This window comes from Biomphalaria glabrata, chromosome 11, assembly GCF_947242115.1.
Source record: "Biomphalaria glabrata chromosome 11, xgBioGlab47.1, whole genome shotgun sequence".
Classification (NCBI taxonomy): Eukaryota; Metazoa; Mollusca; class Gastropoda; family Planorbidae; genus Biomphalaria; species Biomphalaria glabrata.
Genome location: NC_074721.1, coordinates 35,541,832 through 35,559,054, shown reverse-complemented (window position 1 = coordinate 35,559,054; position 17,223 = coordinate 35,541,832). Strand labels below are relative to the sequence as shown.

The 17,223-nt window shown below is 37.2% G+C and overlaps 1 protein-coding gene across 1 annotated transcript in view; it reads left to right on the top strand.

Moving 5' to 3' along the window:
* Positions 1–1,105: 1,105 nt before the first annotated feature.
* The window catches only part of LOC106050532 (uncharacterized), a 94,572-nt gene continuing 78,454 nt past the window's right edge, over positions 1,106–17,223 (top strand). The window contains exons 1-9 of the mRNA XM_056004991.1: positions 1,106–1,224; positions 2,853–2,982; positions 7,102–7,286; positions 7,903–8,004; positions 9,670–9,774; positions 14,837–14,990; positions 15,833–15,988; positions 16,110–16,253; positions 16,632–16,728. Of these exons, the coding sequence (XP_055860966.1) occupies positions 1,128–1,224; positions 2,853–2,982; positions 7,102–7,286; positions 7,903–8,004; positions 9,670–9,774; positions 14,837–14,990; positions 15,833–15,988; positions 16,110–16,253; positions 16,632–16,728 (1,170 nt within the window). The 5' untranslated portion in view covers positions 1,106–1,127. The remainder of the gene's footprint in view (positions 1,225–2,852; positions 2,983–7,101; positions 7,287–7,902; positions 8,005–9,669; positions 9,775–14,836; positions 14,991–15,832; positions 15,989–16,109; positions 16,254–16,631; positions 16,729–17,223) is intronic.

Genomic DNA, 17,223 nt, shown 5'->3' with positions numbered 1-17,223 from the left:
CCTCTCTTTCTCTGGGTCTACCTGAAACAAAACCTTAAATCAATCATGCCTTTCAATCATTATTAGCGTAATATTTTGTTAGAGTGCAGTCCCTTTGTTCCATTAATGAATTCATATTGTGTACCAAACTATTTCATAGTCCACTGTGTTGTGTCACCATTGTCACGTGGTATAACTCGCTTTACAAAGTAAATAAAACCATTTTATTTTTGTCCTATAACAAAAGACATACTTCACACACACGCCGTGACACCGTTACCAGCAAATGACGTTTCTGGATAACTGTATAAATAATAATACTAAAATATATACAGATCTAGACTCATATTAAATGTGCATAAGCATTTTTAGATGGGTATCTAGCTACATAATATCTTTGTTTTAAAGTTGTCACTTGGTGTGGCATGGATTCCCGCCCCGCCCCCCATTAATAAAGATCAATATCGACAAAATAAATAACAGATCAATTTAGACATAAATAAGTTGACTTTACCTAAACATTAATGAATCTCAGTATAGACTTTTTAAGATCAATCGACACTATAAAGATCAATCTATAATATTGAATGTACAAGATATATTACAATTAACAATCTATCATTCCCTAATCTTCATCAAACGTTTTTTACACAAATGTTATTGGTGTACAAGTTTGTATTAATGTGACTTAAATATTTTATTTGTTTAATAACTATAAGGTCACTTTATCATATTATAACCCTATAAGCATTACTCTAAAATAAAATTCTCCATAACTTTATATATAATCCATTGAGAGTGTTATTACTAAGCTTATATCAACTCGCTCTGTCTCTGTCTGTCTGGTACAAATCTTGTACACACCATTTCGTCCCTTTCCCATTCTCATGTCAAGGTGACATTTTGCACAATTATTTATTATTGATGACAACACATGAATCAATATAAAAAAGCAAGTCAATTTATTAACCATAATTAATTAACTTTGTTTAACATAAAAAGAGAGATAAGTATTTAGAGATATAGCAATAATTGTGGGACTCTTTCCTATATATAAGCTTTTGTTGTTTTTTCTCCTAAGTATTTTATTTTTGCTTGTTTTGTATGTTATTTCAGCTTGACTGCTACTAAAGCCAACCAGCGAGGACATGGGGACTGCCAGCCTGATCATCCTGATTTGTTATTTGCTGGTGTTTCCAATTCAGATCTTGGCTTGGGATGGCACGGAAATATTCCACAGACACTGTAAGTATAAATTTACTGTTTCTTATAGCCTCAGTTGGTCATTTGGTCCTTCAGTAAATGTAGTATTATTCACGGCTGGGAAGCACTAGTTCTCAATCGCTCCTCATGGCGTGAAGTTGTGAGTTTCGGAGTCTCGAGATTTGAAGCAAGAAGAGTGGCCAGGGTGAAAAAGCGCCGAACCAACGAAAACCTGAGAGAACAATGATCCATCTTACACCCACGTACAAACCGGTTTTAAAAACAACAAAACCCGAAGTACAGTCCATCCAGTCATGGTCTGACGACGCCGTTTTACAGCTACAAAGTTGTCTGGAGCAAACAGATTGGGACATGTTTGTAAACAACTGCCCAGACAGATGAACTTAACACAACTGTTAATTCGTAGATCTAGTTCTGTGAAAACATGATTGTACCAAAGAAGAAAATTAAAACATTCAGTAATAATAGACCCTGGATGACCAACATTAAAAATTAACATTGTATCGTCATCGAGAAGTACATAGAAGTCTATTTATAAGCGCTGGTTATGAGTGTGTATGTGTTTTTCGTGTGTGAATGTCGTTCGTATGTGCATCTTTATTGTGCATCTATATTGTTATTATACAGTAGTTACGCTGAGGTTGTCAATCGTAGTCAAACCTAATTTCCATATGATTGGATCAATAAAGTTATCTTACCTAATCTTAACAAGCAGGCCTATCAGCAACGTACCAAACCCACCCAAGCCACGTATGCGGCCGGCTTTTTAAAGCGAGGATTGGACTTTACAGTCATCTTCGAGTCTATAGGAAATGAGAAATGTGCTCATCTTCGATCACGAAGGAGGATATATATATATATAAATGTAGTAGTTCTCAAAACGTACACAGAACAAATGTTTACCTAACCATGTATATGGTACGAATGAAAGAAATATTATTAAAGGAATTTGCGTCTTTAGGGTCTATGTGTATTACTGTCGGAAGCACGGTGGCTGAGTGGTAAAGTACTAGGCTTCCGAACCGCGATGTTCCAGGTTCGATTCCTGTGGAAGGCTGGGATTATTAATTTCTGGGTCTTTCGAAGGCGTCTGAGGCTACCCAGCTCTAATGGGTACCTCACATTAGTTGCGGAAAAGTAAGTGCGGTTGGTCGTTGTTTGTGCTGACAACATGACACCCTCGTTAACCGTGGGCCAGAGAAAAACATGACCGTTACATCATCTTTCTCATACATCACAAGGTTCGAGAGAGGGGAAACTGTATTAGGCCTGTATTTCTAAATGCCATGTAGACAGTAGAGAGCTTTCTAACGTTACGTTTGTTTGTACTGTTCATTCAAAAGATTACGATTAATGACGTATATATTTCTTAACTTTTTCGGGCGACTTTTCTGATGTGCAATAACTTAAATAAAATAAAAATTCCACACATTTTAATCCTTTCTTCTCTTGTCTGCTTATTTTGGAGTAAACCTATTGAGCCAGTGCTTAATTTATTTCTATTAAGCAAAACAAAATACAATACATAGGCCACAAATAAACGAATCAATTAACACTAAAAAGGCTGTTAGCTAACTAACCTGTCCGATGTTGTTGGTAGGGCTATCAAATACGAGAATACTTCTTACTTATTATTTCTATATCACCAGATTATGTGAGAGTGACTTTCTACGATCCTGACTACGCAGAGGCTGACAATATTATACAAGTGCTAAAAGACTCAATCTTCTTCATTTATGGAGACGGCGCCTTCTCTACAAATACAAGTCTTTTGCAGACGTAATTAAGATTTTATTTATAATTCTGTATGTAATATGTTATCATCCTTGAGGTAATGTGTCTACACGTGTGCTTCTCACATAGCATCACATTTGAAGAGCAAACGAAGTCATTTATAGCATTCAATACGTTCATACGACATTTTAAATATTACATATTTAATTTACGCCATAAAGTAAGATTTTATTCAAAAGTCTATAAACCCAAACTACTGTAAGAAAGAACAAATGTAATCGGCTCGGAGTGTAACCCTTTTAACGGCCAAATGCTATAAGCATGACCCATTGAGTATTTTTTGTGTTAAAATTCTTCATAACATTCTTAATTAAGAATGTTTTTTCTAGACTATGTGTTAGGCAGGCTTGAAGTCATGTGTTAGGCATGCTTGAAGTCATGTGTTAGGCAGGCTTGAAGTCATGTGTTAGGCAGGCTTGAAGTCATGTGTTAGGCATGCTTGAAGTCATGTGTTAGGCAGGCTTGAAGTCATGTGTTAGGCAGGCTTGAAGTCATGTGTTAGGCAGGCTTGAAGTCAATCGTCTTACATCAGCTCTTACATTACAAAGAAAGTTGTTAATTGTTCAGACTTAGAACTCCGTTCCAGACCGCACTGGTGGAGCTGGCAGCGATCATTCCACTACAGAAAGAACTTACTGTAGGATAACTGAAAAGAGCTCCTTAAAAATTTAGCGGACTTTCTGTAATGAACATTCATTTCATACATTTAGAGTATAAATATCTTGTCTTATAAAATAAAGACGTGACTTCAAAAAGAAGATCATTACGTCCTATGAGTGTCCCCTAAGTCAATCTAGTCATTCTTGTAAACCCATGACTTTAATTCTGCCAAGTCATTGGTTTTCCTAGCTGACTCAGGCAACCCATTCCATTCTCTAATAGCATTAGGGAAGAAGGAGCATTGGTACAAATTTGTCCTAGCATATGAAACAAGCAATGTATATATATATGTATATATATATTTATAAATATATATTTACACACACATACTGTGTTATATTATTATAACAATAATAATAGTATTATTATTGTGATTATGTAAAGAAAAAAAAAGTATGTTAGCCCCCCCCCCCCCAACCCCTTACCTTCCGATAAAAAACCTTGGCTACAAATGCAGAAAAATAAAAAGCAGCAACATCCACACACATAAAATAACGAATACAGACAAACAACAGCTTCAGCATCAATACAATGGAAATAACAACGACCAACGTGAACATATAACAAGAAAACATTTATATTTTTTTTACCTTTTCCATAGTTGTTCACTTCAAATATAGCTGTGGGCACTAAGAAATATTCCGTTTTTGAACAGTAAAATGTAGAGTTTTCACAGGATTATACACTTGAATTTTAAAATTCTTGAAGCACTAAAACTAAATATATTCTTTTTTTATATTCTCTGCGAATTTTTTTTTAAATTGACTTCTACAGAGCACAAAACCTATTGTGTCATGGACACATTATAGTATCCCAATGCAATAATTCATGTGAACTATAAGGCTAAATTCGCATATGACGTAATTGTTAATATATGTTATATTTGAGTTATATTCCTTTGTCATTGTTAGTTATGCGTCCTTTGTTATGAACAAGCAGTTTGCCCAAGATGGCGTCGTCGTAGGATACATGAATTAAAATGTGTTGTTTTGATGCTTCAATCCCAAACATCATGGTGGCAGCGGCAAGTGAACCATTTAAGTGTTATCGCCATTTCTATGATTAAAGGACTAAACGCCAGGAAAGAGAATACAGATTCATAGAGATCCACGTCGTGTAGCCTACACCCCAAGGTCACATACGCTCAGGTTCATCAGGGAAGGTAGCCAATAGATTAAAGTGTCAGACAGTAGTGACATGGTTACACAAAGAAAGTTGTCAGAAAATCGACTTACCACCCGATAGCCTAGAACTAACAGAGGGAGAATGTAAGAGAAAACTTAGATAGAAATCTATATGAGACAGGAGCCTACGGAAGGCCCTAAGAAGGTCATCGTACTGCATTGTGCCTGTTCGCAGGCCATAGAAGTCAGTGACCACATACCAGGAGGAGTGGACGACCCAGACTCATTAATGAAAAAGCTGCACAATTATTGCAACCCAAGAGACAATGAGGTACTAAAAACTTTCTTCTTTTAGAAGTTACCTATCTGCTCCCCGTTTGAGACCTTCCTAACACAACTAAAGTCTCAGGCAAACAAATGTAACTTCACAGAGCCAGACAGAATGATTCGGGACAAAATAGTATTCTCATCAGACAGAAAAAGTGCAGGAAAAACTCCTGTCATGCTCAGAGTTGTCCCTTAAAAGAACCATAGAGATTTGCAGAGCTTTTGAGCAATCAACTAACAGTGTTGAAGAAACCCGAGGAGAAGCTCAGGCTCGCATAGATAAAATGGACAGAATAATACAGAAAGCAGCAGCAACAACCCAAGAATGTCGATTTTGTGGACGACACCACGCTTTTAACAAGACATCACGTCCAGCTTTGGGGACAGACATGCAATCGATGCAGAGAGAAAAACCATTTTGCAAGGAAGTGTAACAGAACAAGGGAAATCACAAATGTACACAAGGCATCAAGATACGAATCAGAGTGGAAACACAATCAATGCACTCTATTCAAAAAGAGACAAGCTCACAGCTGAATTCGTGGTGGACTGTGAAAGCGTCTAATTCCAGTTAGACACAGGAGCTGACGTCAATATTATTTGTAAAAGATTTGTCAAGAGATGTCAAGCAGTGGAGACCACACAAACACTAAGAATGTGGAACATGACTGAACAGAAGCGAGAAGGAGTTGCTGATTTACTAATGACCAACCCAAGTACTGGAAACAGCGCTATTAGAGCATGGAATGGGTTGCCTGAGCTAGCCAGGAAAACCAGTGACGTGGCAGAATTTAAGTCATTGGTTAATATGCATGACTAAATGCATGACGCGTAGGACGTAATCATCTTCTTTTTTGAAGTAACGTCTGTATTATATAAGATAAGATAAACAATCGTAGTGAAATGCATCGTCGTTGGAAATAATTTTCAATGCCTCCTAGGCTTGAAAACGTGTCAAGAAATGGACCTCATTTCACTCAACGACAACAATTTCGTCTCTCTAGTAGAGTGACCTAGGAGAAGTGAAACTAACCATCGACACAAGCAAATCTCCAGTAGTGTCGACGTGCCGCCATGTTCCTTTCGCATACAGAGACAAAGTCAAGAAAGCGCTTGATGTACTCGTGAAGAGGAAAATACTGGTCCCGGTAGAGGCGCCAACGGATTGGATCTGTCATTTGCCATTGTTCAGAAAAAAATATTCATAAATGAGCATAAATATAGAAAGACAGATAGGAAGTCTTATAATAAAGCTTGTCTTCGAGTCCGAAGATTAGTGAGGAATACAGTATTTCCCGTGGCTGCGCAGCCCCAGCTGTGACCTACATATTTTGCCACATCCAGGGCAAGCATAACCATTGTCCGCAGGTGGTCGATTTAAATTTTCTTTTCGTCGTCAGCGTTTGTCATCGGCAGCAGAAAGGAAGTCTATAAATAACTGAGAGGGGTTGTCACCACTTGGCCTTATGTCAGGTTCTCCCGCTCCTTCTTAAGATAGACTCTGCTCCGTGAGCCAAGGGTTGGGTCCCATCAGGGCCAGTGTACTAGACACACTAAAACATCATGAGCTTCAAGAAACACAATGATTTTATTCGTCTCTATTTATGTTCTCTACTCCAGCCTCTTGTTCTCTAAACTGACCTCCTTTTACACACAGTCCTGACACACTGCGATTCACTCAACCATGTACACTCGAGGTCCACTGGTCATTTCATACAAAGCACACACACTGCACTACCAGCCACTCAAAACACATACACTTACTATCACAGCCAGCGCTGGGCTCTAAGGCAGGTCGTTGTTTTGTTATGTCTGTAGATGATGCATACACGGGTGCCTCGCGGATTACTGCTTCTATCTTACTATCTACTGTTAAAAAGGAACGTCTGTAAATTATAAGATAAGATAAATCAAATAAGAAATTAAAAAAATATATATATAAATATTATAATTCGGCTATTTTCAAATGCATATGACTTTTTGTTTCTATTAGATGGCCAAGCAAAGTTATAATATTTGATGTAGCCAGCAATGTGGACTCTGTGTGTCCCAATGACATCTATGCACAATCATTCCCACATTACTTAGCGTTGACGACAAAGGAAAATTACAAGAAAGATTGGCTCTTCAAAGTTTTCAATACTTTTGAAAATGCTCAACAAGATAAGGACGCTTACAGTATGTAAACACAAGTTGTTGTTGTTGTTTTTTTTAGAATAATATTTATAATAGTATGTTTCCTTGTTTTATTGCCGTGTTCGCGTCCTGTATGTCCGCTGGCTGCCTTGTTTGGGCGCTCTTCATTTCTGTGAAATTGGAATAGTTGTATAGTATCTATTAAGAATTCTTTGTAGGTATGTTATTTATTTTTGTTAAAACATTATGCTAGTCATTGTAAGTGTCATATACTAATATATATGTAATATAGGCTAGATCTTGTTACTTGTTACGGTTTGAATTACAGTTTAGCTTTATTCTTTTTTTTAAATGAAAGAGTTTCACATCAAAGAAAGACTATACATAATACTTTATAAAGTTAATGTACCACTATGTTATTTAAAAAAAAAGATTCTATTAGGAAAATTGTTGAAAGACTCTTTTGTTGTTGTTTTTTTTATTTTATTATAATTAATATCTAAAAATAATTTTGTTTGTTTGTTTTTGAACAGTAAATATGTAAGTTATAAATACATTTTTAAACGCTTGAAACAACACATTTTTTCTAAACCTTTGACGTTTTGACTTGATATTCTTCCTCCTACATTAATGATCAATTCGCTTCTCTTATATATAGAGCTGAATGTGTGTTCCTTGGGTAATTATTGGATGGATCAACTTATAATAGATGCTATTGTACAAAAATGTGTGAATTCATACTTTCTACCGTCTTTTCAAGGTTAGTGTGAATTCATATTTTGTAATATAAATTATTAAATTAGTTGAATACGTTTCTGACCTATACATTATTTCATCATCATCATCAAACTCCATTAGAGTGAGGGCTTGAGAGGCTCAAATCCTCTCTTGCAAAAGCCCTGGACAGAAACCCTGCTGTCTTGCGTAGTGCATGAATGTCGCCATACAGGTCGAGAATTTTGGGTTTCCCAGACCTGTCGAGACGGAGATCAGCAAGTCTGGGGCAGTCAAACAGAATATGAGGCACGGTTTCCTCTTCTTCCCCGCAGCGAGGGCACCGTGAATCGAAATTTGGCCATAGCCGCGAGAAATATGAGCCAACAGGACAGTGGCCTGTCCTGCACTGTGCTATAATAGCTTGCTCAGGCCTGGACAGCCTCCACCACGGGGAAGTGCGGTCAGGGCGCCTCATGCGCTCCCAGACTCCACGGGCTTTTTGGGACTTGTCCCAGCACTCAAACCACTTTTCCATTTCTGTTATTTGTATTATAGCCAGGGCTTGATGAAAGCTTACAGCCTGATCAGTGGGTGGAATTTGCCCTCCCTGGTGGGCCAAAGAGTCTGCGATTGTGTTGCCAGTCACACCTATGTGACTCGGTACCCACTGCATTATTACAGGGGTGCCATAGCGTTGTTTGATGTTATGTGAAGCCATGATGACAGTGTTGATATTGGGGGGCCATGGTCCGGGGCTTTGCAAAGCATGTAGTACAGATTATTTCATAGAGGTACCCTCATAACACGGAGGTAAACATTTCATAAAGGCACTCTTATAACATTGAGGTAGACATTACGTGAGGTATTCTCATAATACTGAAGTAGACATTTCATAGAGAAAGTCTCACAACATCGTTTCCCTTATTCAATTATTTAAAAAAAAAATAAATGGAAAAAAAAGATGTCTTAATAAATATATTGTTTACAGTTTCTGACCAACCCATCATTATTATGACTAATTTAACCCTTGTCAAAGTAGTTCGGACTAGGATTCTAATTCATGTGATTAAAAAAAGTGTGCCCATCTGTATAAATATGTGTGTATTCTAACTATTGGATAACTTTTTCCCCCATTAATGATTAGGCTATAATCCATAATTACTTTCATTTAAATGTTGACATTTGTCCAATTTGATACCATCGTTTAAAGGTCCTCTCGAAAGCCAAAATACTGGAGCCGCAGTAGATCGGTTCCATTGGACTCAACCATTTAACAAAACAAGACTATGGCTTGAATATTCCTGGTCCATTGGACTCAACTATTTAACAAAACAAGACTATTGCTTGAATATTCTTGGTCCATTGGACTCAACCATTTAACAAAACAAGACTATGGCTTAAATATTCTTGGTCCATTGGTGAATTAATGAGGCCGCCTCTTTGTAATATTGTTTTGTTTTGTTTTTTTTTTTGGTCCTGTCGCGACACGTGTGTCGGAAATTTATTTGGCCCCTAAGTAGAACACGTTTGACTACCGCTAGGCTAAGAGAGAAGAAAATACTTCCAAAATAACTTCCCAACCTGTATCAGAAGGCACAATTTTGTAATAAATGCTGCAAACAAAAATGTTAGTATGTTTTTAAACGCAATCGCCCACAGCTAATTTTTTTCTATGCTGATAAAACTTTAAATTTGGGTATTTTGTCAGAGTACTGTCAAGAAGGCTACCAGGCGACCAATGCAAGCTGTGAGCCCTGTGAGCAAGGGAAGACAACTCTTTTAACAGACATAAACATTCTCCAAATTTGTGTTGGTAAGTCCAACTGCCGAGCGATTTTTATTCATGTGATTAACCGGTCTATGTGAATTAACAGAAACTGTTTTGGGATTCGTTCATTCTCCCTCGTATTCGTGTTGTTAAATACAAGGTACAATTGACGAGTGCAAACTGAAGTGGGTTCCATTGTATGACTATTAGTTTGGAAACATTCTCATTAAACTATTATCAACAAATATGTATGGCCGCCTACAATCGTGAAGCAACTTCAGATCATTTCATAGACATGAGATGAACACCTGGGTGTTAGCTATGGTTGGAACAATGTCTCCCACACTGCAGTCGACTCTACTCTCCACCAGATTTTGTGCCAAATAAAATGTGTCCATTTGGGATCAGCGGCGTCACAGGTTTAGCCAGGATGTAGATTTTGTGATTAAAGCTGCCTGGGGGGTCACAGGCTCCAGCAAAAAAAAAAATTAAAATAGTAAAAACGATTAAAAATGGATGTCGATTATCATTTTTATTTTTATTTAAAATAAAAGAAACTATTAGTCCATTGCCAGGATTGAAATCAACTGAAAGAAACACATTTTTATTGTAGTCTCTTAACAGGGTCCAGTAAGGAATTTTCAGGTCCTCTGACAGGTCAAGAGAATCTTTCTAGAAATAGGCTATATCTTTAAGAGGATAGTGAATATAAGTGGAAGGCCCATTCAAGACAAAATCTATGTGTTACTTGTTCTGTCATGAAATGGCGGAGAGAGTCGCGAATGTTGTTCGTGGTTTTCTGGCTGTGGTACGTAGGCTATTGAAGCGAGACCAATCTGTACCACGTGGCATCGAGCTATTGGTCTAAACTGCCCTCAGGTTGTGACGTTGCAGGTCAGTGTTGAGGCCTTCTATGACGAAGGGTCTCGATTGAAGTCACAGTAAGTGTAGACCTCCATTTTGTGTAAGTGCGTGTATGTGTGCGAGTGTGTGTATGTTTTGATTTACTGATTTTCCAAAACTCGTCTGCTAAGTCAATCGAAAGTTCAGGGTTGCGTTCCCTTTGCGCTTTTTGATATCCTCTTGTATGGACAGGCAGGGCCGGTCCTAACAATTGCGAGGCACTATGCGAAACTCATTGTGCGGGGCCTCGTCTGGGTGGGAATAAGGATAATATGTGAAAATTAAGATTTTGTATTAGAAAAAAAATTCGACTTTGAATTTTATTCATTCTTTTCTAAGCACAAAATTGCGATCAAATTAATTTTACTTTACGAACCTAGCAACCTATGGCATATTTATATGCCAGTGACTAAAGAAGAAAGTATTGGACCTTCCGATCTAGATGAAAATTCGCCCGATTATTACATTTTATTACATGAAAGCTGACAATGTCTTTTTTCTTTTATCGTGTAGGATTGACGTTTTCCGCAATGAATGACACCCACAAATGACAATTTTGTCTATTTTCCAGGAGCGTATTGTACGTTTTCAGGAGATTTTAATAAATTCATGAGATTTACAGGAATTTTTCATATACATTTTGCAATTTAATAATTATACCTAGAATTCGCGCGGGGCCTATGAAAGCGCGGAGCCCACTGCGACCGCATAGGTTGCAGTGGCCTAAGACCGGCCCTGTGGACAGGTCATCTTGGATTGAAACCCAGGTAACAGATTGGTCGTCAATTTGTATATGCCAGTCAGTCGCACACCCAATATCATATAAACCTGTGATGCCCAATCCAATTCGACCTTCGTAACATTTTCTTTTCCGACGATCGAGTCACGGGCTACATTACCGAAAAGGTAAAAGAAAAGGAAATTGATCTGAATTCATTTTTTTGAGAAACACGTGGGTCTACTACTTACATTAATAAATGGGATGTTTGAAGTTTAGCTTTTTTCTTTTACGCAGCGAAAAATGGCTTCATTTCACTACTTAAAATGTGAGCAACCTTCCAGCTAGCTTTACCACCAACTCATTTTCTTGTCTCTTTTTGGTAAACATTCTCATCAATGCCGCTATATTTATTTCATCATGCTGTTTATATGTTGTTATTTTTTAAACAGTCACCCTTCTGTACCAAACAAATATGACGCTTATTACCATGCCCAAAAAAAAATAGATGGTAGATTTTATATTTAAAGTGTTAAAGGTCATGAGAAGGTCGTACACAGAACTAAAAGCATATTTTAGAGACGAAATAGTGAAACCTGTGTCCAATGGTACTGTTGTAGTACATGTGTGTTATGGTACTGTTGTAGTACATGTGTCCAATGGTACTGTTGTAGTACATGTGTCCAATAGTACTGTTGTGGTACATGTGTCCAATAGTACTGTTGTGGTACCTGTGTCCAATGGTACTGTTGTGGTACCTGTGTCCGATGATACTGTTGTAGTACATGTGTCCAATGGTATTGTTGTAGTACATGTGTCCAATAGTACTGTTGTGGTACCTGTGTCCAATGGTACTGTTGTACTATATGTGTCCGATGATACTGTTGTAGTACATGTGTCCAATGGTACTGTTGTAGTAGATGTGAACAATGGTACTGTTGTAGTACACTAGCCTGACTTGGTTTTAATCAAATTGCGTACTTTTATTTCTTTCGCTCCTTTTTTTATTTTTATTTTTCTATTTCATTTGGGGCCACCAAATTCACTTTGCATAGGGTCTCCAATTATCTAAGGCCGGCCTTGATTGCACCAAAGCATCAGAGAAAAAGTAAGGACCCTTATAGAGGCAAAGATACATTTTTCACCTTTTTTGTTTCGCGGGATAGGGTTTCTTCGTTTTGTGCAGACGTTAGGGCAGGCCGAGTGGTCGGATCTGGCCCGCGAACCGTATTTTGTGCACCACTGATATAAACTTTGAATAAATGCTCTTCTATCCTCCTCAAACCCCCTCCACTTTATTAGAAAAAAAATTCATCCGAACACAAAAAAGAAAAAACCTAAGGACATTCTCTCATACATACACACTCAATTGAATGATATATACACAATTGGTAAAATTGAGTTTCTCCGTGGATGTTATTAATTTTTGTTCATAGTGGACGGACGTCTGCATGTGTTCAAGGACGTGTAACTTATAATGTGTTGGGGTTACACAATGTGACAGTGTTCATAGTCATTCAGAGCTACACTCACTCTTGTTAATCTTCTATTCGTAGACAAAAAAAAACTCACAGCGCATGACGGTTCTAAAATGAGTCCGTTCTTTGCACTACACTGAGCCCAGGTGCTTGGATTTAGTTTTCACAGCGCTTCCTCTACTTCGCTGACCGTCACATGTCCAGTTCACAACTGGACTGTTGCTACACTTTGTCTTCCAGTGATTTCTACCAACTTTGTTGTCATGATGTCCGTCTTGCTTAACCCTTAAAACGTGTGTGGTAGTTTAGCCTCTAAACATCAGAATTGTGTATGCACTCATTGTAAAACAGTTCAGCACTTGAAAGGTTAAAAACAAAAGAAAGGAAATTATCGCTGATGTTGAGTCGTGATTTTTTTCAATGAAGGTTAGTAAATGTGCACTTTATATTTTATACAAGAGGCCCTGTCCCTCCTCTAGACACTTTCGATATAGAGGTCACGGAGGTCACCCTCCACCCCTCCCAAAATAAAAAGGATAAGACTGTTAGGACATCTTATATCAGTGGTTCTCAAGCTTTTCTACCCAGTAACCCCTTTAAATAGTCAAAACTTGTCCACGGACCCCTAAGTGAAAAAGGTACATAAATGAATAGTATAATTAGTATGTGCTACAAATGTAAACAAAAACATTGTATTGTAAAAGCATTAATTAAGATTAACTTCTTTTGTTTAAAATTAAAATGTGAAAGATTAACTTTGATGTGGCTGATGAGATGTTGAGAAGTAGCAACCTCAAACCTCAACGTGTACACATTTCTAGTCGATTTCTTTTATTTCATTACTGCAATGAATTCAAGTTGTACCTGGGAAAACAGTCAACAAACTTGTGGCCAATAATCCACAATGCACGAGTTAAAGTTGAGATCTGTTTTTGTAACAAAAATGTATTATCCTTCTTAGGTCCTCAACTGTGGATATTTCAATACTCTGCGACTCTATTATTATGGACTGTGTTTGAGAGCTGAGTTTGCCCACGCACAAAAGAGTTCCATTCCCATCTGGGAATATCCTAGTCAACAATACTCCCAAATCTCTGGTTTAAGTCGTCATAGAATACTACGTAAAAGACATAGTAAACAGTAGAGAGGGTTGAGTTAGTTATTATTAACAGATCAGATAAACTGACTTTTAGCGAAGACGATATTTTAATAGTATACAATTTTCCCCTTTCGTCTGGAAAACCATGGGGGTCCGCGGACCACAGTTTGAGAACCACCGCCAAATCTTTTGGTCTTGAGAGTTTACACATGTATGTATGTACAATGCGAGAAAAAGAGGGAGATGTCACAGTTCATAATTTATAAAAAGTGAAAAATAATATTTAACAAAATAGGGTCGGAGAAAAGAGTCTCAGAACCGAAGTTCGGGTTAGCTATGCTGGACATTGAACGAAGCGGACATCTGCGCACAAAGACGTACTTGTGTACTTGCAACTATAGTTTTTCGATTATCTCAGTACCCCACAATCTGAATGGTCTATGACCCGATCCGATATTTCATTTTCTTACAAATCAGCATACAGATATCTCATCTAAAAACAAAAGACTTAAACTATAAGTTATTGGTTTTCCTGGCTGATTCAGGCAACCCATTCCATGTTCTAATGGCACTAAGGAAAAAGGAGCACTCGTACACATCTTTCCTAAAATAGATTAAGAAATTTATATAATCCATGTGTCTTTCTGAGTATTTTATTATGTTGTTTTTTGTTGTTGTTGTTGTTTTTTTTGTATGAAAAATTATGGTTTAGTGTTAAATGTATTCATGCCATTAAAATATTTCTGCATAGTGAAGTCTAATCACAAAGTTCATTGAAGTAGACAATTATCAGCATACCCGTAAGTAGTTCAAGTAATTAGGAGTTTCCTTCAAATGACTGTACTACGGTCCCGTCATATCAACCATGTATATACATTCTGTTATTTGAAAATTACAATTTTGTTACAGACGACTGCAGTCCTGGCTACTTCTATAGTCTTCAAACTCTAAGTTGTCAACAATGTCCACGTGGAACATATTGGAGTTCTTTTGACAAATTGTGTCATCTGTGTCCAGACACTACATCCATCAACTACAACCCATCACTATGTCCGAACAACACGTAAGATACTTTTAAGCAAGTATAAAATCACTCCCTTCTGTCTGGTCAAAATCTTCTACACATTCTTTCTCCCGCTTCCCATTCTCGGATCAAGTTGAAATTTTACACACTTATACATTATCGATGACAACTAATGAATCAATAAAAAAACAACATTTTGTTGTCTTAGATCTGAATGAAATATCTTTAAATTTTAAAATTATTGTAACTTTTAATTTTGAAATGTAAAAAAGAATTGCTTTGGCTATTGCTCGACTAGGACCTATGATAATGTGAGATGTAATAGAATTTACACTAGAACACGGATTGTCTATGGACTTCCTTCAGTCGCAAAAGCGTCTAGGTTCATCTCTTAGAAAGAGATTACAGTCTATACATCAGCTATGGTCGTAACGATGTCACCCACACAGCAGCCCGCCTTCTTCTCCATACAGGTGATGTGTCCAAAGAAACGGCAGTATTCAAAGCATTTTTAGATCAGCAGAGTCGCTGGTTCTGCAATATTCCTCAGGGTCTCCTTCTCCTTCAGGGTTAACTCCTAAAGTTTTTTTTCCTTGTTTTTGGTAGAGTCGAAAGGCAGCAGAGGTTTGGATTCCACTCTACTAGTGGGGTGGTAGCCAAATAAGGCTAATGACCCTCTCATGGCTGAAGAGAGAAAGACTATACAGCTGTGAATGCAATAATGGGAAAAGTTTGAAGAATACAACCAGAACCATCACAAGTTTTCTTTGTCCTTGATAAAAACAACGCCAAAACTAACGACCAAAACAAAAATTAAAAGATTGTAAAATTACATTTTAGCTCTACGTAAAATCCACGCATACATTTGACATTTCTTTTAGAGAGGTGATCACAAATAGTTTGGTGAACATTGAAGTTGACGTCTCTATCAAGACCACGTACTGCCTTCAGGCTGGAGGATACCCGACAGCAGCAGAAGCAGAAAAGGAAACAAAATCTTACTGGGATCAACTGATGGGATGGTTCCGTGTATCTCGGTACGCTTTTATTAATTTCCGAGATATAAGAAACTTGTTACAAATGCATAGGATAAATTTAGCGTTCGATCATAAATTAACAGTAACAGTGCCACTCTGATGTCTTGTAATATCTATATAGAGAAATCTGCCCCTGGGCTCACTGTTATCAAAAACATGTGTTCGCAATCTCAAATGAAACCTGTACGCCAGACCCCAGCTGTACAAATGGAGCACCTTGTAATCTTTTTCGAATACGGTACCGAATAGGTCTTTATCATGTGAGGTACGTACACGGAGCATAGTAATGAGTACTAGGTCACTTTGAAATGTTATGTTGCATGTAATGTATAGATATTATAAGCTTTGAAACAATAAAATATCACACACACTGTATTTTACGTTTACTTATAACTTCACATGAAGAAAAATAAATAGTTGTAATTCAATACAGATACAGATCTATATATAATGATTGTTTTGCGTTGTCTTATAACTCAATTAACAATTAATTAACGATAGTGCAGACACTTCACGTACAATTGCAGTTCTGGCATATTTTCCTTCATTCATTAAAAAGTTTTTTCAAAACTATTGTAACACTGCCTGTACTTTAAATATAAATGTCAAATATATTGATTGTCATACTGTACATTGATTTCAGACTTTATGAGAATGCATCGAATGGGCACATAATGGTCAACACTTTAGACTATTTATTACAGTTTTTTACTGCTATCGCTACTTTGTATCCCCAGTGGGTAAGTCTAATAAAGAAAATCTGCATGCTGTTTGTATTCCTTCTTTGGCGTAAGGGATGTATAGGCTGAGTGGTGAGGCGCTTTACTTCCGAACCGAGGGTTCTTGGGTGCGAATCCTGGTTTGAATTTTTTTTTTATTTTTAGGACGCCCCTGAGTTCACCCTACACTAACGGGTAACTGACATTAATTGAGGAAAGTTAAGACGGTTGGTTGTTGTGCTGGCCATATGACACCCATGTTCAACGTTGGTCATAGAAACAATTGACCTTTACATCATGTGCCTTATAGATCGCAAGGTCTTAAAATGGTTTTTCTTTTGCTTAGTTTGTGTAAGTTATTGTCTTTTGTTGTTGCTTGAAGATGTCATTTGTTTGTAAATGTTGTTTGTTGTTTGCTGTTTTTGTATTAGGCTGCTTTTATTTGCTTGTTGTTCATCCACGCAGCTGTAAATTAATAAGTAAATTTCATCCTAATTCTAGCAATTTATATTTATT